General features: G+C 34.8%; 1 protein-coding gene across 2 annotated transcripts in view; it reads left to right on the top strand.

Annotated features, from left to right (window-relative positions):
• Positions 1-27,427, top strand: part of DYNC2H1 (dynein cytoplasmic 2 heavy chain 1) — a 376,170-nt gene that overhangs the window by 59,176 nt on the left and 289,567 nt on the right. For both annotated transcript variants that reach the window (XM_004385852.2, XM_004385853.2), the window contains exons 31-41: positions 4,184-4,334; positions 6,745-6,950; positions 8,098-8,280; positions 8,909-9,091; positions 11,443-11,666; positions 12,396-12,511; positions 14,961-15,160; positions 16,014-16,278; positions 17,573-17,780; positions 20,203-20,332; positions 27,086-27,241. In XM_004385852.2, coding sequence (XP_004385909.1) covers positions 4,184-4,334; positions 6,745-6,950; positions 8,098-8,280; positions 8,909-9,091; positions 11,443-11,666; positions 12,396-12,511; positions 14,961-15,160; positions 16,014-16,278; positions 17,573-17,780; positions 20,203-20,332; positions 27,086-27,241 — 2,022 coding nt within the window. The remainder of the gene's footprint in view (positions 1-4,183; positions 4,335-6,744; positions 6,951-8,097; positions 8,281-8,908; positions 9,092-11,442; positions 11,667-12,395; positions 12,512-14,960; positions 15,161-16,013; positions 16,279-17,572; positions 17,781-20,202; positions 20,333-27,085; positions 27,242-27,427) is intronic.

The raw sequence follows: 27,427 nt of genomic DNA, 5'->3' as shown, positions 1-27,427 counted from the left end.
CTGTCAGTTTTCTCACTCCATTTGGTGCTTGGCTGAGTTCTTTATCTCTTCATTTGATGTTTTAGGGTTTTCAGGATTGTTGTATTCTCTGTTCGGCTTAGTTTTTTGGATCTTTGCTGTGGAGGGACGGCGTGGTGCTTCTGCCTAGAGCGCCATTTTGCCAGAACTCCTCTAAAAATTTTTTGTAAGGTTCTGGAATAATATAGAGAAGACACTTCCTGGTTTGGGAGGAAGCAGCATGGTAAAGTGGAAAGAATTTGTCAGACCTCAGTTCACATATTGCCTTTGCCGTATATTCTCTGAGTGACACTTTTTTTTTTTCCTTTAACCTCAAACGACAGAGTAGAACTGCCTCATAGAGTTTTTTAAAAATAATTTATTTTATTTTTGTTGTGGTTGTTGAGAAAATATACAGCATAACATACACTAATTCAACAGTTTCTATATGTACAATTCAGTGACATTGATTACATTCAGGTTATGCAACCATTCTCATCCTCCTTTTTTGAGTTATACCTCCCCCAGACTCCCTTCCCCCTAAGTTTCCTATCTAATCTTTCAAGTTGCTGTTGTCAATTTGATCCCATATAGATAGATTTTGAAAGAGCACAATGCTCAAGGCAGACATTCCTTACTAGTTAAACTAAACTATTGTTTGGTTTTAAGAAGTCCTTAGGAGAAAATTTTTGGTTTAAGGTTTAAAGATTTTGACAGTTAAGTGGGTATAATATGGAAATATATTTACAAGTGATATAAAATTTAATATAAAATATATACTATATATAAATATAAAATATTCTGTCTTTATAACTACATTAACAAGTCATTATGAGGTATGCACAGCACCAGTACTGACCATTGCATTTTGGTTAATTAATAATGTTAGTACCTTTCCATTAAGTCCATCAAGTTTTAATCGACTTGAGAATTAGCCAAGACTGTATCTTGACTATCATTTCTGTTCACATCTCACAGAAATCGTATAGCAGTGTGTTAAAAAATGAGATTATTGATGTGCATCTGCAATAAAAAAATTCAATATTATTGACTGAAAGGAAACCCACATATCTGAGTATTAAGTTTGGAAGTAGTACGTGAACGTTTTTATATGAAAATTAAAGAGATTGATTTCTATTTTTTCCAGGTGGGAGCCACTCCACCTATGTATAATAGTAGCCTATAAGAATTCTTGTATACAGGGCAAAGTATTTTCTCAAAAAAGCAGATTTGTATCTGCTTAAATGCTTCACCATATACCTGATTAAAGAGGCTGGTGAGTTTTGTACTACTAAGTATGGGAGAGATGACTTTGCCCTGGAAATTGTTACTAATTGGCTTCGTCTTCCATAAAAGAACTTTAATGTGACATTTGTAGAATGTTTAAAGTCAGAGCAAGACAGTAGCTTCATCTTCTATAAATTATAAATGTGTATGTAATTGCAGTATCATACATGAAGAAAGCAAAAGGTCATTAGAAAGACAGGAAAGAAAAGACCAAAATGAATGTCAAAAGAGACTCTGAAACTTGTTCTTGAATGTCAAGTAGCTAAAGCAAATGGAAAAATGATGAAATATAAGAGCTGAAGAGGAGATTTCAAAGGGCAGCTCGAGAAGACAAGTAAAGTATTATAATGCCACGTGCAAAGACCTGGAGTTAGAAAACCAAAAAGGAAGAACACGCTTGGCATTTCTCAAGCTGAAAGAACTGAAGAAAAAATTTAAGCCTCGAGTTGCAATATTGAAGGATTCTGTGGGGAAAATATTAAACAATGCAGGAAACATCAAAAGAAAATGGAAGGAATACGTAGAGTCACTATACCAAGAATTGGTCAATGTTCATCCATTTCAGGAGGTGGCATATGATCAGGAACCAATGGTACTAAAGGAAGAGGTCCAAGCTGCACTGAAGGCATTGGCGAAAAGCAAGGCTCCAGGAATTGATGGAATGCCAACTGAGATGTTTCAGCAAGTGGATGAGGCACTGGAAGTGCTCACTTCTCTATGCCAAGAAATATGGAAGACAGCTACCTGGCCAACCAACTATAAGAAATTCATAATTATGCCTATTCCAAAGAAAGGTGATCCAAAAGAATGCAGAAATGATCGAACAGTATCATTAATATCACATGCAAATAAAATTTTGCTGAAGATCATTCAAAAGTGGCTGCAGCAGTACGTTGACAGGGAACTGCCAGAAATTCAAGACGAATTCAGAAGAGGATGTGGAACCAGGGATATCATTGATGTCAGATGGATCTTGGCTGAAAGCAGAGAATACCAGAAAGATGTTTACCTGTGTTTTATTGACTAGGCAAAGGCATTTGACTGTATGGATAACATTGTGAAGAATGGGAATTCCAGAACGCTTAATTGTGCTCATGAGGAATCTGTACATAGATCAAGAGGCAGTCGTTCGAACGGAACAAGGGGATACTGTGCGGTTTAAAGTCAAGAAGGGTGTGTGTCAGTGTTGTATCCATTCACCATACTTATTCAATCTGTATGCTGAGCAAATAATCTGAGACGCTGGACTATATGAAGAACGGGGCATCAGGATTGAAGGAAGACTCACTAACAACCTGCGATGTGCAGAAGACACAACCTTGCTTGCAAAAAGTGAAGAGGACTTGAAGCACTACAGCCTTCACTATGGATAACACCTCAACATAAAGATAACAAAAATCCTCACAACTGGACCAATGAGCAGCATGATGATAAATGGAGAAAAGATTGAAGTTGTCAAGGATTTCATTTTACTTGTATCCACAATCAACACCCGTGGAAGCAGCAGTCAAGAAATAAAAGGATGCATTGCACTGGACAAATCTGCTGCAAAAGACCTCTTTAAAGTGTTAAAAAGCAAAGATACCACCTTGAAGACGAAAGTGCGCCGGACCCAAGCCATGGTATTTTCAGTCGCCTCATAGGCATGCTGGACAATGAATAAGGAAGACTGAAGAAGAATTGACATCTTTGAATTATGGTGTTGGTGAAGAATATTGAATATACCATGGACTGCCAGAAGAACAAACAAATCTGTCTTAGAAGAAGTACAGCCAGAATGCTCCTTAGAAGCAAGGATGGTGAGACTTTCTCTTGCCTACTTTGGACTTGTTATCAGGAGGGATCAGTTCCTGGAGAAGGGACATCATGCTTCGTAAAGCAGAGAGTCAACGACAAAGGGAAGACCCTCAATGAGATGGCTTGACCCAGTGGCCACAACAGTGGGTTGAAGTATAATGATGATTGTGAAATGGTGCAGGACCAGGCACTGTTTCATTCTGTTGTACCGTGAGTACGAACCAACTCAACAGTACCTAACAACAGCAACAACTGCAATCTAATGCATGAGTTAATCTGATGAATAGAGTCATTTGATATTATTCATCTGGATGCTGAGAGGTATATGTCAGAAACAATGTATTCAATAGTAATTGGTAAACAGGTTTAGTGCTTTTATATGAGATGATCATGTCTGTAGTTTAAAGGAGGATATTGGTTTTCCTAGTTCATATAAGAACTGTATTTCATTATTTTTATATGTTTTCAAAGGCAGGCATTTAAATTTATAATTTGCTCTAGCAGTAGCCCAGTTATATTGGTGCTATTACAGAAACCTCTCAAGCAGTGTTAACATTTCATGTTTTATGTAAAGATATCTGTCTTGACCTATAGCTACTTTCTATTTATGGAAATCAGTTTCAAAGATTAAGACAGATCTGTACTTAATTTAAGAGAAAACTGGAATTTTAGAATTGTAGACTCCACTGGTATTCTGAGAAATTAGTTTGAAATGCTAGAAGATTGTCCTTTTTTTAAAATCGTATGTATCATACTTTGAATTCTTTGTATCCTACCAGTTGAAGAGAAGCCACTTATGAGGAAGGTCAGGGGAAGAAAATTCAAAGGCCCACGACAAGCTTAGTGGCTTCGAGGACTAGAAAATAGGTCTGTAGGTGAGTGGTACAAGATGAGTTCTGAGAGATAGACTTGGGCTGTACAACACAATGTTGTTTCTACCCCATGTTGCTGTATTAATGTTTAAGGTGCTAGTAAGACTTTCAGGTGGAGAGAGATTCAATATACAGTTGAAAATTTGGTAAAAGTTATCTTTCCTTAAATTTTAAAAATATTTCTAAGTAAACTTGCCTTTCTAAAAACAAATTTTCTTTTTATTTGATAGATACTATGTTTGGCAGAACAGATTAAATTCACTGAAGATGTAGAAAATGCTATCAAAGATCATAGTCTTCATCAGATTGAAACACAACTGGTGAATAAGTTAGAGCATTACACTAACATTGATACAAGTTCTGAGGATCCAGGGAATACTGGTATGGAAAAATACTTTTCTGCCTCCTTTTGGGTTATTTGAACATTATTTTAGTATTCTATTTGAATTTATCTATTGTGTTTTTGACTGTATATGTTTTTTGTGTGTGTATTTTTGGTGGTTACTCTAGGAATTACAATATATATCCTTAAATTTTTATATTCTACTTAGAATAAAATATTTTACCACTTTAAGTGGGATGTTGAAATCTTACCACAATAGAGATTTCTTTATCCTCCTCTTTTTATGTTGTAATTGTCTTTTATGTTGAAAACTCCATGAGATTACTTTAAACCATCACATACATTTTAAATAACTCAAGTGGGGGAAAATAGTCTATCACTCAGATATTGTTGCCTTTCCTTCATTCTTCCCTCATGTTCCAAGTTTCCTTCTGATACCATTTTTCTTCTGTCTGAAGAATTTAGCATTTTTTTTAAAGCAGGTTTATTGGCTATGAATTCTCAGGTTTCTTTCATAATAAAATGTCTTTATTTTACCTTTATTTTTGAAGAATACTTTTGCTGGATATGGTATATAATTCTCAGTTGACAGTTCTTTTCTTTCAGCACTTTAAAAGTGTTATTCTGTTTCTTTCTGTCTTCCGTGCTTTCTGATGAGAAATCCACAGTCATTTGAATTGCTATTCTTCTATAAGTGTTGTTTCCATAGTTGCTTTCAAGACTTTTTTTTTTAGCTTTCAGTAGTTTGACAGTGATATGTTTGGGCATGGCTTTTTTTTTTATTGTGGGCATGGATTTTTTTCTTTTTTTTTGCATTTATCCTTCTAGAGGTTCTCTGAGCTTCTTAAATTTTTAGGTTTATGTTTTCACCAAATTAGGGACGTTGTCAGCCATTATTTCTTCAAGTATTTTTTCTGCATCATACTCTTTCTTTTTTCCTTCTGGGATCCTAATGACATGAATGTTAGACATTTTTGCATTGTTCCCCCTCTGTTCAGCTTGCATAATTTTTATTACTCTGTCTTCACGTTCACTGACTCCTCTGTCATTTCCATTTTGCTATTGAGGGTATCTGCTGATTTTTTTAAATTTCTGTTTTTGTATTTTTAAGTTCTAAAATTTTCATTTGGTTTTTCATACATTTGTTAATTTCTTTGCTAAGACATTCTGTTTTTTCATTTGTTTCAAGAGTGTCCACCTTTACTTGTTTGAGCATTTTTACAATAGTGCCTTAAAGTCTTTTACTGATAATTCTCATATGTGTGTCATCTCAGCACTGGCATCTGTTTCTTGATTGTCTTTTGTTACATAAATTGAGATTTACTTTGTTCTTTGTATGTTGAATAATTTCAGATTATATCCTGAGTATTTTAAATATTGTGTTATGAGACTCTGGGTCTTGTTTAAATCCTCTAGAGAATGTTCATATTTTTGTTTAAGTATACAATTGATTTGGTTGGGTTCAGGCTGCAGGTTATATGACCTGTGGTTGTGGCTCCAAAGTCCATTCTGTTTTCAAAGTCTTTGCAGTGTTATTAGGATCTGCCTTGCATGTGTGCCACCCAGTGGCCAGTTCTCAGAGTCTTTGATTTGCTGTTTCAGATGCGATTAACTCATGTACAACTTGAGGAAGAGCCCAGCAGTTCATAAACAAGTTTATGGGATTGTTTCCAATCTCTTCCCTCTCTGTGATCTCCCTGGTATCTCCCAGTTCCCTTGAGCTTCCCTTTTGCTCCTTTGAGACTCTCTCTCCTACACTTTCTATGACTGTGCTGTGTCCTGGGCAAACTGAGGGGAAGACAGGAAAAAAAAAAAAAAAACACAGCTGTGGTTTGCTGCACTCTCTTGGGACCACAGCTTCTCTGACTTCAGAGGAAGTTCCTTTCCCTCAGAGTTTTAGGCACCTCTGGGTTCTAGCTGCCAGCACTGTCGCTGCCAGAAGATCTCTTTCCTACTCCTCAAACCTAAACTAGAGGGCTTCCTAGAACTCTTTCTGTCTGCACCAATCTGGGTTTCTGGATACATTTTTCAGACCTGGGGATATCAGAAGGGGGAGAGGTGAATTCACTGCTGTGGTGGTACTTCTAATGCTGGTATTCTTCCCCAGTTTTCCTGCTTCATCAAATAGCAGCTCAGTGTATGCTGTCCAGGTTTTATACCTGCATTCAGAGGGAGAGATAGTGTGGAGTATGGGTACTCTATCTTAATTGGAACTGGAGCCCCCTCCCGTTGAATTTTGATGACTCAGTTCTCACACATAAAATTTTTATTTCTTATTTAGTGGTGAATTTGACTTTTTTTTGTCTTGCATTACTTATAGTGCTGTATCATTCAAATGTATCAAAAATTGCCTTTTAAATTCATTGAGAAATTATCCGAATACATGTAATCATGAAGCACGAAGTCACAGGCTAGCAGTTTTCTCTAATTATTTTCATTTGTGTACAGAATATGGCATTCTGGAGCTTAAACTTAAAGCACTAATTCTTGACATTATTCATAATATTGATGTGGTGAAGCAGTTGAACCAAGTTCAAGTTCATACAACTGAAGACTGGGCTTGGAAAAAACAAGTTAGATTTTATATGAAAAGTGATCACACATGCTATGTTCAAATGGTGGATTCTGAACTTCAGTATACTTACGAGTATCAGGTATGACTATTGTCAGAAGTGTTTTATTTTTCCAGTTAGAAATTATTTATTTTAAAGAAAATTTGCTACCGGAAGAAAGTATCTTTTTATTTCATTAGTAACTTTTCAAGAATTTTTTTTTTTTTTTGGTCCTTTTTCTATTTTATCTAAATTAAAAATATGTAAGAAAAATTTTAAAAAATTCTATTTACAAATAAGTTAAATATTACCAGTCTTGTATTGAATTCTCTAACATTTTTCTGAGGATGGCATTTATATGGAATTTGAAATAGATCTTTATGCCAAAGGGAACTGAATATAGGCAACCTCAATAGAAACAATTTGGTTTGTGCCTCCTTACACAAGGCCAAAATGAATGCAATTGTAAATATGCTAAAATATTTTTGTTAAATTATTTCAGTTTGTAAGGTAAAAGAAGAATTTACCAACAGATAGTTCAGCTTGTTCTCAGAAAACCTAGCTGTATCCTCTCTGCCTTTCTTGTTCTAATGAATCATCAGAATATATTTGACAATTTTGTTAATAAGAATATGTCTGGAGAGCTGCCAGTTGGCTCCTTGGAAAAGGAAATGTATTTTGAGAACCAGATCTGTCTACCTAAATTAAGGAAAAGCCCTTCAAACTGCAGCTGGAATTTGAACTCTATATCTTTTCCCTAAATTTAGTAGAAATTTTGAGACTTAGTTGATAAGTTAAAATTATTAATTTTATAAGGAATTTTTCAAATTAATTATACTTCAGGGTCTCCAGAGTCGCTCTGTTTTATGGAAGTCATAGATTCAAGGAAATAACTATATGAATTTTAAAATATGAACAGGAATGATCATTGTATAATGCAGATTTGGAAGTGTTTGTCTTAGAAGTATATCTTTGTGTTATTACCAAGAACTTGAGATAACTATTTGGAAAACCCAACAATGTTTTAATTGAGGGTAGAATAAAATACATGTTTGAGAAATAAGTAAGCTTAAATTCAGTTTGTACTCTAGAAAGTTTCTTTAACTAAAAAATATATTTTGACCATTTTTCTTGGTCAAAATCTTTTAACATATTTATTGCATTTTAGCTTCTTGACTAGAATTTTACACTGTACAAACTAACTGTTGACTAGAACATGAACATTCTGACTTTGTGTTTCCTTGTATAGGGTAATGCTCCCAAGCTGGTTTATACTCCGTTGACAGATAAGTGCTACTTAACTCTCACTCAAGCCATGAAGATGGGACTAGGAGGAAATCCTTATGGACCAGCAGGAACTGGAAAAACTGAATCAGTAAAGGCTTTAGGTGGACTTCTTGGAAGACAAGTTTTAGTGTTTAATTGTGATGAGGTAGATCTATAAGGATTTATCAAACTATATGATACTGTTTTAATCATATGTTTGGATTAGTTTCGTGAACTTATATATGAAATACTTCATTTTGAAATCCTTTTACTTTTAAATCACTTGAAGACAAAATTTATTGTAATTGAAAGTAAAGTGGAGAGAGGTTGCACATAGTAGAAGTACGGTAGTCCCGAAATATTTCTAAAGAGAACCATTGCAAAAAATAATTTTAAATACAGACTGAAGGTTTATGTTACATTGTAAAAAAATGTTTTTAGTAAAGAGAATAATGAATAGAAAAGGAGAAACCTTAAATTCACTTAATATTACCATTTTTGGTACATACTGTGAGGGATTTATATTTCTATTTAAAAAATAACTGAAAATCTTTTTGTTTGATTTGATCTGTATACTTTTCAGAATACTTTCATAGGCATCATTTTGTTTTTTATAGAAACCTCCCTGGGTTTTGAAAGAGTAGCTATTTAATCCCTACTTAAAAAAGAACAAAAGAGGCATAGATGGGTGAAATGATTTGCCTAACCTTGTAAATAAATGATACAAATATTAAATTATTATTAGAGGTTTTTATTATTTTTTAATGAGTATAGTTTTTATCGTTATTTTGAAGGGCATCGATGTGAAGTCAATGGGGCGAATATTTGTTGGTTTGGTGAAGTGTGGGGCCTGGGGTTGTTTTGATGAATTCAATAGACTGGAAGAATCCGTACTTTCTGCAGTATCTATGCAAATCCAGACAATCCAGGATGCTCTGAAGAATCATAAAGCTGTATGTGAATTACTTGGCAAGGAGGTATAGAATTCTGCTATTAAATATATTGTGAATTTAGAGAATTAAAATATTTTATAAAACTTGATATTACTGCTACTCAGGTAATATTCTGTCATCTTCTAACATCCCTGTTTCTAATCCGTTAGCATTGTTAGACCTTTTTACCTATGAAATGTCTCTGAGGTTTCTTATTCCTTGTTTGGTCCCATTTTCACCGTTCATTTTCACACTTTCAATATTGAATAATTTATTGAGCATTTACCCTGTGCTGGTACTCTGCTAAGTACTTTAGTGCATTATCTCATTTAATAGTTAACACAGCCCTTTGAGGCAGGTACTAATTTTTTTTTTCCCACTTTATGGATAAGGAAACCAAGGCTTGGTAAGAGATAAGTAGTGTTGCTGGAAATTGAACTTAGGCCTGTCTGATTCTGAAGCTAAGGTTTTAAATCACTATTCTATATAAATGTTAAAGCTGTAAGCACTTAGCATTCCCTTGCTCCTCACTTCTCAGCATAGGAGATGTAAATTCATGTTATTAGAATGTAAACTCCTTTGTAGAGAAAATGTAAAATTCTATATATAATGTATAGTGCTGAATACACTGAAAATTATTAGAAGTGTGAAATTTTTCTGTTATCTATAATAACATTTTTACAATATACATACTTTTCTGAGTAGGAAAAGAAAGTAAAGACCCATTCTAAATTGTAAATATTTTATATATGCTTGAACTCTTCCTTTATAAAGAAAATAGAAGCTATTATGTGAGAATTACCTCTCTGCCATCAAATTTACCTGCTTCCATACTCATTTTTTTCCCCTTTTCTCCTCTTGAAAGAACACTCCTTTCTCCTAACCAATGCTAATCCATCCACCTACGCTGTGGTTACTGCTTCCCAGGAACCTTCTCTTAGTTATCTCCTCTCCTGTAGCTTCGGCCTTCTCTGCCAGGTCCTCATCAGCTTTTAGACATAATTACATCTTTTTCATTTTAATAAAAATTAAAACATACATGAACCTTTTTTGATTCATTTCTCCTTCCAGTCATTGTTCTTTCTCTCTCTCTCTCTCTCTTTTTTAATTATTATAATGTAGATAAAGGTTTATGGAACAAACTAGCTTCTCATTAAACAATTAGTACACATACTGTTTTGTGACATTGGTTATCAACCCCATGACATGTCAATGCTCTCCTTTCTAGATTTCGGGTTCCCTATTACCAGCTTTCCTGTCCCCTCCTGCCTTCTAGTCCTTGCCCCTGGGCTGGTGTACCCATTAGTCTCATTTTCTTTTATGGGGCTGTCTAATCTTTGACTGAAGGGTAAACCTCAGGAGGGACTTCATTACTGAGCTAAAAGGGTGTTTGGGGGCCATAATCAAGGGGCTTCTCCAGTCTCTGTCAGGCCAGTAAGCCTGGTCTTTTTTTGTGAGTTAGAATTTTGTTCCACATTTTTCTCCAGCTCTGTCCGAGGCCCTCTATTGTGATTCCTGTCAGAGCAGTCACTGGCGGTAGCCGGGCACCATCTAGCTGGGCTAGACTCAGTCTGGTGGAGGCTATGGTAGTTGTGGTCCATTAGTCCTTTGGACTAACTTTCCCTTGTATCTTTAGTTTTCTTCGTTCTCCCTTGCTCCCAACGTGGTGAGACCTCTGGAGTATCTTAGATGGCCGCTGACAGGCCTTTAAGACCCCAAATGCTACTCACCAAAGTAGAATGTAGAATATTTTCTTTATAAACTATGCTATGCCAGTTGAGCTAGATGTTCCCCAAGACCATGGTCCCCACAGCCCTCAGCCCAGTATCTCTTTTTTTCCTTTACAGATTTCTTGATTTTTCTACTCTAGGTCTTTCTACTTCTTAATTGCCCATTTATTATTTACACACATTTGAATTTGACTTTTATCCTCAGTGCTTTGCTGAAAATGCTTCTATTCTGCACTTCCCTGTCATAGAGTTTATCACTCAAGGATAGTCTCTTTGTATTATTCAGTAGTCTGTAACCTCCAGAAAGGCGTGAATCAACCATTACTGACTTCAGTTTAGAGTTGTCTTCCAAGTGCTTAGCAAAGTGCCCAGCTCAAAGAAGTCTTTTAGCAGTTATGTGTTGAATGGATAGACGTTCAAACTAGTTACCATCTCTTAAACTTTCAGCCTCAAAAAAACTGATTAGAGAGAACCTCTGTAAAGTAGTGTAGTTCCCAAGGAGTTTATTATATGTTGGATAAGGAGATGGTTAGAACATTGGAAGTTACTGTTTACTAAGGTATAAGATTTATGTGTAGAAACATGTAACAATAAAATTTTTCTTGGCAACGTTTTATATTTATAGTTTCAAATCTTTGACAACTATATTTTAAATTAATATTTCAGGTAGAAATAGATTCTAATTCTGGAATTTTTATCACTATGAATCCTGCTGGAAAAGGCTATGGAGGAAGACAAAAACTGCCTGATAATCTTAAACAGCTTTTCAGGCCAGTAGCGATGTCTCGTCCGGACAATGAGCTTATTGCAGAAGTTATTCTCTATTCGGAAGGCTTTAAAGATGCTAAAGTATTGGGCAGAAAATTGGTAGCTATTTTCAATCTATCTAGGTGAGTTTTCCAGTTTTAAATATGTCATTTCAGTGATTGATTATGGTTATTAGTCGTTTTTCACATTTGCCTAATTTACTTGTTCAGTGATTTTCATATTGGTGATTATATTGTACTTAAAGTGTTGACATGAAAGATTTTAGTTTGAGCAATAAAAACATATATGGCTCACAGTTACTCCCTTTTCTTTATTGCTATTCATTTGATCTTGCCCTTCTTCCTCACAACTGGACTACTCCAGATAGTTAATTCTTATTGAACTAATTTCCCAGCTTAACACTGAGAAGCTACTGTTCTTTTGAAAGGATCTTCTCTACTCTTATATTTTATTTTTGGTAATAGAGGTTGACTTTTAGCTTCTTTGGGCAACCTAAAATTCTAGTCCATATCACTTAAGAGATAGGGAGAACTAGACAATGTCAGATATTAAGAGCAAGATGAATTGATTAGGTATGTTAAGAATGAAAGTAATAGTAATTGTCATTAGTATCTTCATTAAGATAGTTAGCTAGTTCATGTAAGGTTCATCCTGAACCTTGAGAAACATCCATCTTCAGCAGCTTACTTAGATGATCATTTTCTCTGATTGACTCCCTTATCTAAATTAGTGGAATATCAGTACTCATTTCTATTTGTCAGTAGTTATATTCTGTATTTCTTTGAATGTGGTGATAAAAAGATTTTCTTACAGTTACTCGATGTCTTAAGATTTCCGTATCTTAACCTCAGGGAACTTTTGACACCCCAGCAACATTATGATTGGGGTTTAAGAGCTTTGAAGACAGTTCTGAGAGGAAGTGGAAATCTTCTTAGACAGCTGAAGAAAAATGGCACTAAACAGAATGGTATGAGTGATTATTCCAAATATAATAACTTATTTATTAAGAAACTTTTTATTTTAGAATAGTTTTATATTTACAGAAAAATTACAAGGATAATATAGAAAGTTCCCATATGCTCTGCCTCCAGTTTCACCCGTTGGTAGCATCTTAGATTTGTAACAACTAATGAACCAATATAGATACATTGTGTTTCAACTAATGTCCATAGTTTGTTCAGATTTCCCTAGTTTTTAACCTAATGTCATGTACTAACTTTTTCATGTGCATCGAATATTAACTAGCTGTCATATGTATAGGAATAATTTAGTCCAGTTTTCAAATTTTGCTGTGCATCAGAATCACCTACAGGCTTGTTAAAACATAGATTGGACCCAACTCCAAAGTGTCGTATTGAGTAGGTCTGAAGTGGAGCTAAAGAATTTGATTGTCTAGTCTTGAAACAACAACAGAAACCTCTGAAACATGTTGGATTTTTCACCAGGATTTTCTCTTTCAGAGAGATAGTATACCAAATAAAATCTTCCTTTTTTTTTTTAATATTTTAAGATAAAAATTTTTTTTTCATTTTAGAATAATTTTAGATATACAGTAAAGTTGCAAAGATAGTACAGAGCATTCCAATATACCCTTTACCCAGTTTCCCTTGTTGTGTTACTGTCAAAACTAGGAAACTGATATTGGTGTATTTTTTTTAACTAAACTCTAGACATTATTTGGATTTCATCTCTTTTTCTATTAGTATCCTCTTTCTGTTCCAGGACTGACTCTAAGGTACCACATTACATTTAGTCATCATGTCTCCTCATTCTCCACTGGCCTATGACAGCTTCTGAGCCTTTTTTTATTTTTTATGACCTTGATAGTCTTAAATATTACTGGCCAGGTGTCATGGAGAATATCCCCCAATCTGGCTTTTTCTTATGTTTTTCTCATGATTAGACTAAGTTATGAGTGTCTTGGAAAGACTACTACAGAAGTGAAGTGCCTTTCTCATCATATTATATCAGTGGGTACATCATAACCATATGACATCACTGGTTATGTTAGTTTATCGCTTGGTTTGCCAGGTTTCTCCACTATAAAGTTAGTATTTTTCCCTTTCTTTATTCTCTTCTTTGGAAGCAAGTTACTAAACCTAGCTCACCCTCAAAAGTGGGAGGCAAGGATTAAGTTCCACCTATGAGGGGGTGGTATCTGCATATATTAATGTGAAATTCGGTAAAGATTTGTCTCTTCTCCTCCATTTATTTATGCGATTATTTATTTACATCAGTTAGACTGTATGGATTTTATACTTTGTCACCTTTTTTTTTTTTTTTTTTCCTACTCATATAAATGATGTTCCCACCTCTAGGTGTCTGCCTTCTTGAAAGGCTGAATTGAATATGCGACCTCTTCAGACTTGCTGTTAAAAACTAAGTTAAAACACTATAAAAATAAGAGACAGCCCAGAAAAAAGGATTACATGATATTACCTATTTGGACTTTAAATGATTAACATTTACATATTAAAAAAGGAGATTACTTAAGCTCTATTTTTGGGTTGGCATATGCCAGGGTAGATATAGTTATTTTGTGAAATGCTTGAATTATTATTTTTCATACCTGCAGTAAATAAGGATGATTTATGAGTTCAGTGCTTGAAGTAAACTCTAACAAGGCCAAGACTCTTTATATATATTTAAACATAGAAGTATTAAGCAGTTGTAGGGAAAATAAATTGTTGTAGGGAAAAGAAACTAAAAATAGTTTCTTTGCCTTTATTTATGTATCTTATTGATCATCAGCTAATACACCTGATAATAAGAGCCTGGCAATGATCTCAGTATTTACATTCAGTTTAAAATGAGTTTGTGAGTTGGTTTTGAACAAGGCTGATCAAAGATAATCTGTTTGCTGATTTTTAGTCTTAGGACTTAAAATCTCTGGGAAGCACTGTTGGTATATTTGGAGAGATGCCTGAATCTGGAATTAGCTTACCAGGATTTGAATCCCAGCTGTAATACATACTGCCATATTCTCTTAGATGAATCATTTAAATGCTTAGAGACTCAATTTTCTAATATGTAAAAATGGAGCAGTATTAATAATACTTGCCTTGCCTACTTCATAGAGTTGTTGTAAGGATTACATGATACAATATAAATGGTAAAGTACTGTTCAAATATAAATGATAATGATATTTTATTATTACTTAAAATATGGGCACCCTAGAATTCAAATTCTATGAAAAAGAATCCTTATCTCTTAGATACTTATTTTTCAGCAGTCACAAAATAGTAAGGTAATTTTGCCAGTTTACAAAATGTAATATGTCTTTAAGTGCTACTAAATTTTAGTGAATGATTTAATGACTGATAATTCATATCAAGGCTGTAGAGCACTTTAAAAACTCTCTTTATAGTCCTTAAATTGATAACAAATAATTTTAAAATGCAACTTTTTTCTCCAGTTAATGAAAGTCATATTGTGGTACAAGCATTGAGACTTAATACAATGTCGAAGTTTACGTTTACTGATTGCATCCGGTTCGATGCACTGATTAAAGATGTCTTTCCTGGAATTGGCTTTAAGGAAGTAGAATATGATGAACTAAGTGCTGCATTAAAGCAAGTCTTTGAGGAGGCCAATTATGAAATCATACCCAATCAGGTAACTCTCAAGAATATTTTATAACATATTGCCCATCTCTCCTAGTTGATTCCTGTGCAGTCAGCTTATGCTTCATCTTTCAACTTTAACCTCTTGTCCTCAGGAAAGTCTTCCCTGATTTTTAAGTGCAGGTTTAGTCCCTTTGCTATGTGCTTCCACTACTCTTTTTGTATATACTTGTTTAATGTTTAATTGTGTATTCGATTAATGTTGATTCTCCCCCATCGGATAATAATCTCAATGAAGTTTAGGATACAATGTGTCTATTTTTACTCAGTAGTTTATTGCTAGTGCCTATAAGAGGTGGCACAGTGGTTAAGAGCTAAGGTTGCTAACCAAAAGGTTGGCAGTTTGAATCCACCAGCCACTCCTTGGAAATCCCATGGGGCAGTTCTACTCTGTTCTGTAGGACCAGTATGAATCTGAATCGACTGGACAGCAACAGGCCTATTTTTGATAATTGACGATATGGGATTTAGTTTTATTTGGATAATTGCTTTGGAGAAATTTCTTTTCAAGGGTGTTATTTTTAACCAAAGATACATGTTTGTAATGAACACTTTTCTTTCAATTTTTTTTGAATGAATGAATGCATAAGTGAATAAAATAATCAATGTATTATATTGCCAAATACTTGGAAAGCATCCTTGTTTCTTTTAATGAAGTACTGACTTTAAAGATCACATTGTAAATATGTTCACATTTACCTACTTCTGTTTAAGGCTTTATCTTCCACTAAAGAAATCAAGTGTTAATTTACATGTTTTAGAGTAGAGAAAATGTTATAGAATGGGAGCAGAATTGAGTATGATTGAACACTGTAAATTATATATGAACTTTTTTTTTCTATTAGATCAAGAAGGCTTTGGAATTGTATGAACAATTACGCCAGAGAATGGGAGTCGTTATTGTTGGTCCAAGTGGTGCTGGCAAATCAATCCTCTGGAGAATGTTAAGGGCTGCACTTTGTAAAATTGGCAAAGTGGTAAAACAATATACCATGAATCCCAAAGCTATGCCTAGACATCAATTATTAGGGCATATTGACATGGATACAAGGGAATGGTCTGATGGTGTTTTGACAAATAGTGCTCGCCAAGTGGTTCGAGAACCTCAAGGTTGGTCTCTATTGTATGAGCCATTGCATTTCTTAATAATTGTTAGACAATGATAGAACGTGTCTGTAATGCTGTCCTTATCAAGGCTTATACATGACCGTAACCTACCTTATGTACATTTGATATCTTAGCAACTATTTTACTTTAGAGTGGCCCAAGACATGTGATCCTTTTTATGACTTACACCCGATAAAACTTTTATTATAATTTAAACTCAGATTCATTTGGGTGAATTTTAATTCACAAACAGAGTAATTTACTGAATGAGTAGAAAATCTTTAATTGGTGAGTTGATAAAATAAGCAAGATGACAAATTTTATTTGGGGTTAAGATTGTGTGTGAATGGTATCAGCTCATCAGTTTGAATACAGTGTTTTGAAAATGTAAGTGGTATAACAGTAGACTTTGTGGTCTAAATTCTTTGACTTCATGTTTAAGGGAATTTTTGGGCAGAAGCAGAAGAGACTCCCTACTTTCTTCTGGGTTATAATTTATTTAATAGTTACTTTCTAAGGCAATGAGTGGAAAGTTCAGAACTCTAAGGAATTTTCAATGTAGTCCCTTATTTTCTATATAATATTACATTAAGTGAAATTAGATATTACCTGCACTGATTTTTCACACTTTTATTGGTGATATTTTACTCTTTTAATTGTTTCAAAGGTCTAAGTAAGTACAACTTAAGACCACTCCTATTTTAGGAAGGATAAATGAAAAAGGTTTGTCTCTGGAAAGACTTGTATATATAACTTGGTCACTCCTTCTCCCTTTTAAGATCATCTGCTTCCTTTTTATATATCAGCCATTTGGCAGTGGTGAACTTTTTGTTTTCATGCAGGGCACTGGTGTTGTTTTTCTGTATGTTCTAAAAGAAGTATCACATAGCAAACATGTATACATTCTTTTGACATAGTGCAATACAAAGGGCTGAAGAGTATCTTACGGTTATCTCATGAGAATAGAAATACCTGAGTCTCCAACACCAGGCTTTCTTTTAATTAGTTTACCAATTCTGTATGTTTGTAGACAAATAAAGCATTATCACATGGTATATAACTGAGTCTTAGGCTGTCTGAGCCAGGATCATCCATGGGTTCTCCAGCACATTCGCAGTCCAAATTGACATGAAAAATTTCAACTTGTTCAGCATTTTTTTGTTTCTATTTAGATTCACTAATATAAGATGATATTTATGGAAATTACTTATAAAAAAGAGATTATTTTATTCCTTATCATTAATGTAGTATTATTATTGTCTGTATTTTCATTTCCAATATTTTGGTTTGAAAATAGATGTCAGCTCGTGGATAATCTGTGATGGTGATATTGACCCTGAATGGATAGAATCTCTGAATTCTGTATTGGATGATAATCGACTACTCACTATGCCCAGTGGAGAAAGGATTCAGTTTGGCCCAAATGTTAACTTTGTATTTGAAACTCATGATTTAAGTTGTGCCTCCCCAGCCACAATATCTAGAATGGGAATGATCTTTCTTAGGTAAGCCGTAAGAGCATTTGAATACATTGTATATTGAATACATTTGACTATTATTTTAGTTTCATAGCTAAGTAAATAAATGTTGTATGGATAATTTATGAATATTTATTTTCTCCATTTTGATTAATTTTTTTGTTTGCTTTTAATTCATTCAGAGAAGTACTTAGTTTATTGTAATTGAATTATTTAAGCAATTTAGTATCACCGTTTCTAAAAAAATATTGTTTTTGTTTGCTTAAATGAAAGAGCAAGTATTTGTTTTCTTTTTTATTACTTTTACTTAATTATTATAATTGAGTTCAGAGAAGTGAATATATTAATTACAAGCTAAAGTCTAATAATTTAAAACTAAGTCATAATATTTTAATAAGATAATCTTAGATTCACAGACTTTTAGGGCTAAACCAAGTTTATAGGTCCTATGGCCTAACCAGTGGTTAAGTATTTGGCTGCTAACCAAAAGATTGGCAGTTCCAATCCACCAGCTGCTCCTTGGAAACCCTATACTGCAGCTCTACTCTGTCTTACAGGGTTGCTATGAGTTTGAATCGACTCGACGACAGTGGGTTTGATTTTTTTTTTTTTTTGGTTATGGTCTAACCTTTTCTTTTACAAATTGAAAGCTCTTTTATTTAATTTTTTTCTTTTTTACTATATTTGGAAGACTTAACAAACTGATTAATAAATTAATGTTAGATATCATATACAATAGTCACATACTAGAGCATGAGCATTTGAACCAATTTGAGTTCCCAAAATGAGTAATATTTTGGGATGAATTAGAAAGTTTTATTTTACTTTTTGAATTTATTTTTTAGAACTTGTTACATATCAGCCAATGTAAGTGATCAACTCTATTAGGGCCATTTGAAGCCCCTGTTTTAGCTATTGCATCACATGATAGTGTAATCAAGTTGGTTCAGATTGTGTTTCCATAATTACTTACTTCTTTGATAGTACTGTGGAAATGATTTACATTAGTTTAATGAGTCATGAATCTCAATCGACATTCTTAGGTGTTAATTATTAAAAAAAATTTTGGTGTTAGTTTTAGCTTTTTAGCAGCCTTCTCATACAACATACCTTATTTATTCAGTATTATCAAAATCTTGTGAGAAAAATAGGATAAGAAGTAAGTCACATTTTTTGATGTTTATTGAATATATATACTTCATATGGCATTAAGCTAGGCACCTTAGGAGAGCTAGCGCAAGAAAGAAGTAAATTAACATTTCTGAGTGCTTGTCTTCATGGAATTTACCTTCAAGTAGAGGAGGTAAAATACAACAGCACATATAATTACAATATAGAATGTAAATGTAATAAGAGGTGAGTGGAATGGCATGGAGGTTTAACAAAAAAGACTGCATTTTGCTCTAGAGGATTTGAAAATTGTTTCTGAGGCAAGTATTGTTTGTGATGGACATAATGTATATGATTTCCTGTACAGTACAAATACATATTAACCTTTTTGGTAATTATGTATTTAGTTTATTCCTCATTTTTAGATTTCATTCATTCCTTCAGCATATATTGAGCACTCGCTATGCGGCAGGCCAAACAGGGACCTTTTAATAGTTAAAGGAAGGACAACTGGTGTAAGTCAGGATTGTCTTGGACAAATCAAGACAGATAGTCACCATAGGCTTTGAGGAATTACAACTGATAAGAAAGTTTCTATTATGAAGGAGTGTTTGTCCTGTCTGCCATGAGTAAAAGTAATTTGAATATTTACCTTTTAACCTTTAATTTTTTTAAAATTAGACTGGATAGAAAATGTTAGAGGAGAAATTTCGAGGGTTCAGTGTTTACTACTGTTGCTGTGTTACTCATGTAATCAAGTGCTTTGCTAAAAGATCTTCAGTTGTTAACAGTGGCATGAGAATTTAGGTAGCAGTTAGGTAAGAGGCTTTTTGTGGGATAGAGGAAAAGAAGAAGTATTTTTAAAGATCTGCATTATAAGTTTTCATCAGTGCATCCTGAACATTAATGTGTATTTGAATCACCAGGTGAATCTCGTTAAAATGCAGATTTTGATTCAATAGGTCTTGGGTGGGTCTTAGATTCTCTATTGCTAACAAGCAGACCACCTTTTGAGTATGAAAGATTTGGTCCACTTTTAAGTCATACCATAGATTGTAATTATTCTCTACTTTATATTTATAATAATGTAGATGGAAATTGGTTGCTTTATTTCACTAAAAATGATATACGTCTGTGTATGTATCTGTATTAACGTCTATATAGATATAGATATGTAACTAATACATATATGTACACATAAAAAAGTAACTAAAACCAACTTTTGTATAGTAGCAAATAACATGTATAGAATAATGTTTCTTGGAGCAGAAATTTATTTTGAAAGTAAATTGACAATGTCTTAAATAGTTTCTTATGTGTTTCTATTAATTTGTGTCAGTGATGAAGAGACAGATCTTAATTCTTTGATAAAATCTTGGTTGAGGAATCAGCCTGCTAAATATAGGAATAATCTTGAAAACTGGATTGGAGATTATTTTGAAAAGGCTTTACAGTGGGTTTTAAAGCAGGTAAGTTACCCATAATATTTTATGATTAATTTTTTAGGAGAGAAGTATAACGATTAAATGTGATATTATATATAGGGTCTTTGTGGGGAAGGAGCATGAGAGAGAGATCTCTTCACACCTGGGAAAAGGCATTGGCCCTCTGCATCTCTGGGTATAAATTTTTGTTATGTTAGTCTACACTGTTATTCTCCCATTCACAATACCTTGCGCTGCTGACCGAAAAATCTTTAAATGAGTACTGGAATACCTTTCTAATTTTTACTAGCAAAACCATCTTACTTTCACATTTTACTTACGTGTCAATAAATACCTATAGATATATATCATAGCTAAAAATAAAATCAAGCAAATACTAAAGTAGAAAAAGGATGGTGAGTTATTCATAATAGTATTGAAAACATTTGTTTACTCAACAAAAATTTATTGAATAATATATGTTGAGTAATACAGTGAAACCTGTGAGAGCTGGCACTCTACGAGACTGCCTTGTTTTTCTGGATTACACAGGTTTTCTGCCTTTGACAAGGTGCATCTTATTGGAAAATATTTGAGTTTTTTTCTCTGACAGGTTTCTACCCTACACAGGTTCCAGCTTCCACAGGTTTTACTGTACTAAACTTGAGAATCTGAGGGGTAAAGATTAACAGGTTAACGCCTTTCCTTGAGAAAGGTTTGAACAATGGAAGAAAGTGACATGTATACAGATAAACAACGTAAACAAATAATCAGAATACAACAGGATGAAGAGAGTATTGCTGTCTTTTTTGAATTTGGAGCATGAATAGGAATTTAGCTTACAAAAAAAAGAGCATGGAGTGCTTTCAGATATTCTAAATGATTTTTTTTCATCTTTTTCAGTTTTTCTTTTATGCCATTACTTTTATGAAAATGTGAACATATAAAAATAGAGGAAATAAATAGCAGTGAGGTTTCTGTAAATAATCTGATTGTTAATTTGAAGTTGACTCAGAGTTAAATACATTGTGATTGAACTAGACATACAGAGAACATAGGAGATGTAGGTCTTGCTTTAGTTTTCTCAGTCTTTTTCTTTTCTGTTTTTATAAGAATGAGAGATGGAGGACTAAGGGCTTGTAAGAAAATGACATAAATGGGATAGGTTTCCATGGAGAACTCAGGGAAGGAACTGCCTTTTTACTCCTCAGTCTGACTGAGCTGTCTCCTCTTGTGTTCTTCTGTAGTAAATTCAAAATTTACTAACTATATTATTATTGTCTGTTTATATTAAACTATAAGCATTTTGAGGGCAAGGACCCAGCCTGTCATGCTCCTTATTGTATCCGCAGCACCAAGCATGATATTAACAGGGCAGTGAATGAATAATAGTGTATAAGGTTACTTAAATACCCGATGTCTACATTGTAGCACCTTTTCAGATGTGCTGTTATTCATTAATATCATTAATACCTTGAGGTACAAATACCTTGAGGTCATCTACTTGCATGCTGCTAATGTTTGTGTTAATCTTACAATGAGGAATATAACACAAGATGGAACATACGTGTTTGTGACTGTAGAAACAATGACAGCATAAGATTATTAAGCTTCAGGGTGGATACCAAAGATTTAGTTAGAAAACAAACTGGTTCTGTTTTGAGGACAGGCCCCTATTTTTATTTGAAATTTTTTATGTGTTGAGTTTTCCTTCCTTCTTATCCTACACCTTGTTTACAACTCAGATTCTGAGAGATACACTATAAAGTATGCACCAGTCAAATGTTGATTTTATTTGTAAATAAATTACTTTCTTGTATTAATTCAATAAATTAGACAACCTAGAGAAACATACGTGGGTTTCCTTTATCTCTCCTTTTAAGCCTAAAACTCTTAGCATGACCTAATAAGAAGTAGAGTTTCTACCTATCACCTCCCTTCTTCCCACTATTCCTCCCGTTTCTCTGTTCTCCCAAAAATATTTATTAGGCAGGCAGAGTGATCTTTTAAAAACATAAATTGGATCAATTAACCCTCCTGCTTAAAAACACTAAAGGCAGTGAATATAAAATTCATATTTCCTATGATGGCCTATACTGCATAACCTGGATCTTGTCTACATCTCTGATTTAAGCTACTTTTCCCTTGCTCCCATGTGTCTGTTAGTTTGTCGTACTGTGGGGACTTGTGTGTTGCAGTGATGCTGGAAGCTATGCCACCAGTATTCAAATACCAGCAGGGTCACCCATGGTAGACAGGTTTCAGCTGAGTTTCCAGACTAAGACAGACTAGGAAGGACCTGGCAGTCTACTTCTGAAAGAAATAAGCCAGTGAAAACCTTATGAATAGCAGCATAACATTGTCTGATATAGTGCCAGAAGATGAACCCCTCAGGTTGGAAGGCACTCAAAATATGGCTGTGGAAGAGCTGCCTCCTCAAAGTAGAGTCGACCTTAATCATGTGAATGGAGTCAAGCTTTTGGGACCTTCATTTGCTGATGTGGCATGACTCAAAATGAGAAGAAATAGCTGCAGACATCTGTTAGTGATCAGAATGTGGAATGTACTAAGTATGAATCTAGGAAAATTGGAAATTGTCAAAAATGAAATGGAACACATAAACATCAATATCCTAGGCATTAGTGAGCTGAAATGGATTGGTATAGGCCATTTTGAATCAGACAATCAGATGGTCTATACGCTGGGAATGACAAATTGAAGAGGAATGGCATTGCATTCATCGTCAAAAAGAACATTTCAAAATCTGTCCTGAAGTACAACGCTGTCAGTGATGAGATAATATTCATACGTCTACAAGGAAGACCAGTTAGTACTACTATTATTCAAATGTACGCACCAACCACCAAGGCCAGAGATGAAGAAATTGAAGACTTTTACCAACTTCTGCAGTCTGAAATTGGTCAAACATGCAATCAGGATGCAGTGATAATTACTGGTGATTGAAATGCGAAAGTTGGAAACAAAGAAGACAGATCAGTAGTTGGAAAATATGGCTTTGGTGATAGAAATGATGCCAGAGATCACATGATAGAATTTTTGTAAGACCAATGACTTCTTCACTGCAAATACCTTTTTTCGACAACATTAAACAGCAGCTATACATGTGGACCTGGCCAGATGGAATACAAAGGAATCAAAGTGACTACGTCTGTGGAAAGAGATGATGGAAAGCTCAATATCATGAGTCAGAACAAGGCCAGGGGCCGACTGCGGAAACAGTCCATCAGTTGCTCATATGCAAGTTCAAGGTGAAGCTGAAGAAATTAAAATTAAAGAGCCAAAGTATGACCTTGAGTATATCTTACCTGAATTTAGAGACCATCTCAAGAATAGATTTGGTGCATTGAACACTCATGACAGAAGACCAGACGAGCTGTGGAATGACATCAAAGACATCATACATGAAGAAAGCAAGAGGTCATTAAAAAGACAGGAAAGAAAGAAAAAACCAAAATGGATGTCAGAAGAGACTTTGAAACTTGCTCTTGAGCATTGAGTAGCTAAAGCAAATGGAAGAAATGATGAAGTAAAAGAATTGAACAGAACATTTCAAAGAGCAGCTGGAGAAGACAAAGTATTATAATGACACGTGCAAAGACCTGGAGTTAGAAAACTAAAAGGAAAGAACATGCTTGGCATTTCTCAAGCTGAAAGAACTTAAGAAAAAATTTAAGGCTCAAGTTGCAAAAGTGAAGGATTCTATGGGTGAAATACTGAATGACTTAGGAAGCATCAAAAGAAGATGGAAGGAATACAGAGAGCCACTATACCAAAAAGAATTGGTCAACATTCAGTCATTTCAGGAGGTAAGATATGATCAAGAACTGATGATACTGAAGGAAGAAGGCCAAGCTGTGCTGAAGACATTGGTGAAAAACTGGCCTCCAGGAATTGACAGAATACCAGCTGAGATGTTTTAACACACAGATGCAGCCCTGGAAGTGCTCACTCAACTATGCCAAGAAATTTGGAAGACAGCTATCTGGCCAACCAACTGGAAGAGATCCATATTTATGCCTATTCTAAAGAAAGGTGATCCAACAGAATGTGGAAATTATTGAACAATATCATTAATATCACACAAAAGTACAATTTTGCTGAAGATCATTCAAAAGCGGTTACAGCAATACATTGACAGGGAACTGCCAGAAATTCAAGCTGGATTCAGAAGAGGACATGGAACCAGGGATACCATTGCGGATGTCAGATGGATCCTATCTGAAAGCAGAGAATACCAGAAAGATGTTTACCTGTGTTTTATTGACTACGCAAAGGCCTTCAACTCTGTGGATCATAACAAATTATGGATAACATTACGAAGAATGGGAATTCCAGAACACTTTATTGTGCTCATGAGAAACTTGTACATAGATCGAGAGGTAGTTATTTCAGACAGAACAAGAAGATACTGCGTGGTTTAAATTCAGGAAAGGTGTGTGTCAGGGTTGTATCCTTTCACCATACTTATTCAGTCTGTGTGCTGAGCAAATAATCTGAGAAGCTAGACTATATGAAGAAGAACAGGGCATCAGGATTGGAGGAAGACTCATTAACAACCTACGATATGCAGATGACACAACCTTGCTTGCTGAAAGTGAAGAGGACTTGAAGCACTTACTCATGAAGATCAAAGACTACAGCCTTCACCATGGATTACACCTCAACATAAAGATAACAAAAATCTTCACTACTGGACCAATAAGCAACATCATAATAAATGGAGAAAAGATTGAAGTTGTCAAAGATTTCATTTTACTTGGATCCACAATCAACGCCCATGGAAGCAGCAGTCAAGAAATCAAAGGACACATTGCACTGGGCAGATCTGCTGCCCAAGACCTCTTTAAAGTGTTAAAAAGCAAAGATGTCACTTGAAAGACTAAGGTGTGCCTGTCCCAAGCTGTGGTCTTTTCAGTTGCCTCATATGCATGTGAAAGCTGGACATTGAATAAGGAAAACCGAAGAATTGATGCCTTTGAATTATGGTGTTGGTGAAGAATATTGAATATACGATAGACTGCCAAAAGAATGAACAAGTCTGTCTTGGAGAAAGTATAGCTAGAATGCTCCTTAGAAGCAAGGGTAGTGAAATTTCATCTCACATACTTTGTGTATGTTATCAGGAGGGATAAGTCCCTGGAGAAAGACATCATGCTTGGTAAAGTAGAGGGTCAGCGAAAAAGACCCTCTATAGGATGGATTGACACAGTGGCTGCAACAATGGGCTCAAGCATAATAACGATCATGAGGATGGCACAGGATGAGGCATGTTTCCTTCTGTTGTACATGGGGTCACTATGATTCTCAACCAACTTGACTGCACCTAACAACAACAAACAACAATCTTTTGCTTAATCAGGCTTAAACTTCTTTTAATTCTTTTGCTGCACCATTTCCTTTACATGTGCTGTATTCTCTGCCTGGCCAGATAGATCTCAATTCTTCAAATATTTGCTTAAATGTTACCTTTTTCAGAGACTTTGAATCCTCAGTATGAATTAGCCTTTCTTACAACACGCTGTTCTGCTGCTCTGTATCTCTCATCACAGCTTGTTAACCATTTCCTCTACTACACTTGCATTCCATGAAGATAGACTGTGTAATTCATCTTTGTTTATACCTACCACCACATGAAGGAGCCCTAGTGGCGCAGTTGTTAAGCGCTTGGCTACTGACCATAAAGTTGACAGTTGGAACCCACCAGACACTCCAGGGGAGAAATATGTGGCAGTCTGCTTCTGTAAAGATTCCATACCACCACCATTCATTGCTATCAGTTGATTCCAACTCACAGCGACCTATAGGACAGAGTAAAACTGCCCACTGGGTTCCCAAGGCTGTAAATCTTTATGGGATCAGACTGCCACATCTTTCTTCTGTGGAATGGCTGGTGGCCTGGTGGGTTTGAACTGCTGGCCTTTCTGTTAGCAGCTGAGGGTTTAACCACTGTTACACCAAGGCTCCCTTGAAACCCATGGGGTAGTTTGACTGTGACCTATAGGGTCGCTTTGAGTCAGAATCGACTTGATGGGAATGGGTTTTTTGGTTTACCATCACATGCGGATCTTAATGCATAGTTGTTCCTCAGTAAATTTATGGAAAGAGTGAGAACTCTTTTTCCTCCTAGCTCCACAACAGTACACAGGCCCCCAGAGACCCTACGGCTGCTAACCAAAAGGTCAGCAGTTCGAATCCACCAGCCACTCCTTGGAAACTCTATGGGGCAGTTCTACTCTGTCCTATAGGGTCACTATGAGTTGGAATTGACTCGATGGCAATGGGTTTGGTTTTGGTTTTTTTTAATACCACCTCAATCCAAAAGTTTTATTTTAAGATTCTGTTTAGAGAGAAGGCTCTAAATGGTTTTCATTTATGTCTGCTTTTCATAGCCTTTCTTTTCCAGTGCCATCAGTCTAGCATTGCTTCCATCTTCCTGTTTATCTACAAGAAGAAATGAAAAACTAATTTTTTAGACCTATGCTCCTTGATTTACCTTTTCTTTTGCATTCTTCCAGTTTAAGAAGAAACAAACTATGTGTGCATTCAAGGACTCTAGCACTTTCAGCTAGAAATACACAATTGTGTGTTTATGATTACTCTGTTTTCAAAGTACATATTTAAATGGAGTGAAATTTGATCTTTCTACAACTTGAATAGAGAGAAAAAGTTTTTTCTTCAGTTAAGTTTTAAAAGTAATCCTTAGAAAATAATGTGAACATCAATCTGTTGTAAGTTTACTGATTAATAATACTGCCTTTTGTGTATTTCAATCAACAGAACGACTATGTGGTAGAAACAAGTTTGGTCGGGACTGTGATGAATGGTTTGTCACACCTACATGGATGCAAATATCACGAACAATTTATTGTTAATCTCATAAGGGGACTTGGTGGAAATTTGAACATGAAATCACGTCTGGAATTCACCAAGGAGGTTAAGGCATTTCTGACTATATTCAGTAAACATATATATTTTTTCTTTTCATTGAGGCTTAAATGCCAGAATACAGTGATTTCTAACCATAAGGCATATAACTTTTAAATTTTGATATTGTGCATTCAGTAAATGATTCATTTCATTTCTCTATCTCTACTTATTTTCTCCTTTGAGTTAGTTTAT

This window comes from Trichechus manatus, unplaced genomic scaffold (assembly GCF_000243295.1).
Source record: "Trichechus manatus latirostris isolate Lorelei unplaced genomic scaffold, TriManLat1.0 scaffold00148, whole genome shotgun sequence".
NCBI classification, from domain to species: Eukaryota; Metazoa; Chordata; class Mammalia; order Sirenia; family Trichechidae; genus Trichechus; species Trichechus manatus.
This window is presented reverse-complemented; position numbering and strand designations above follow the sequence as displayed.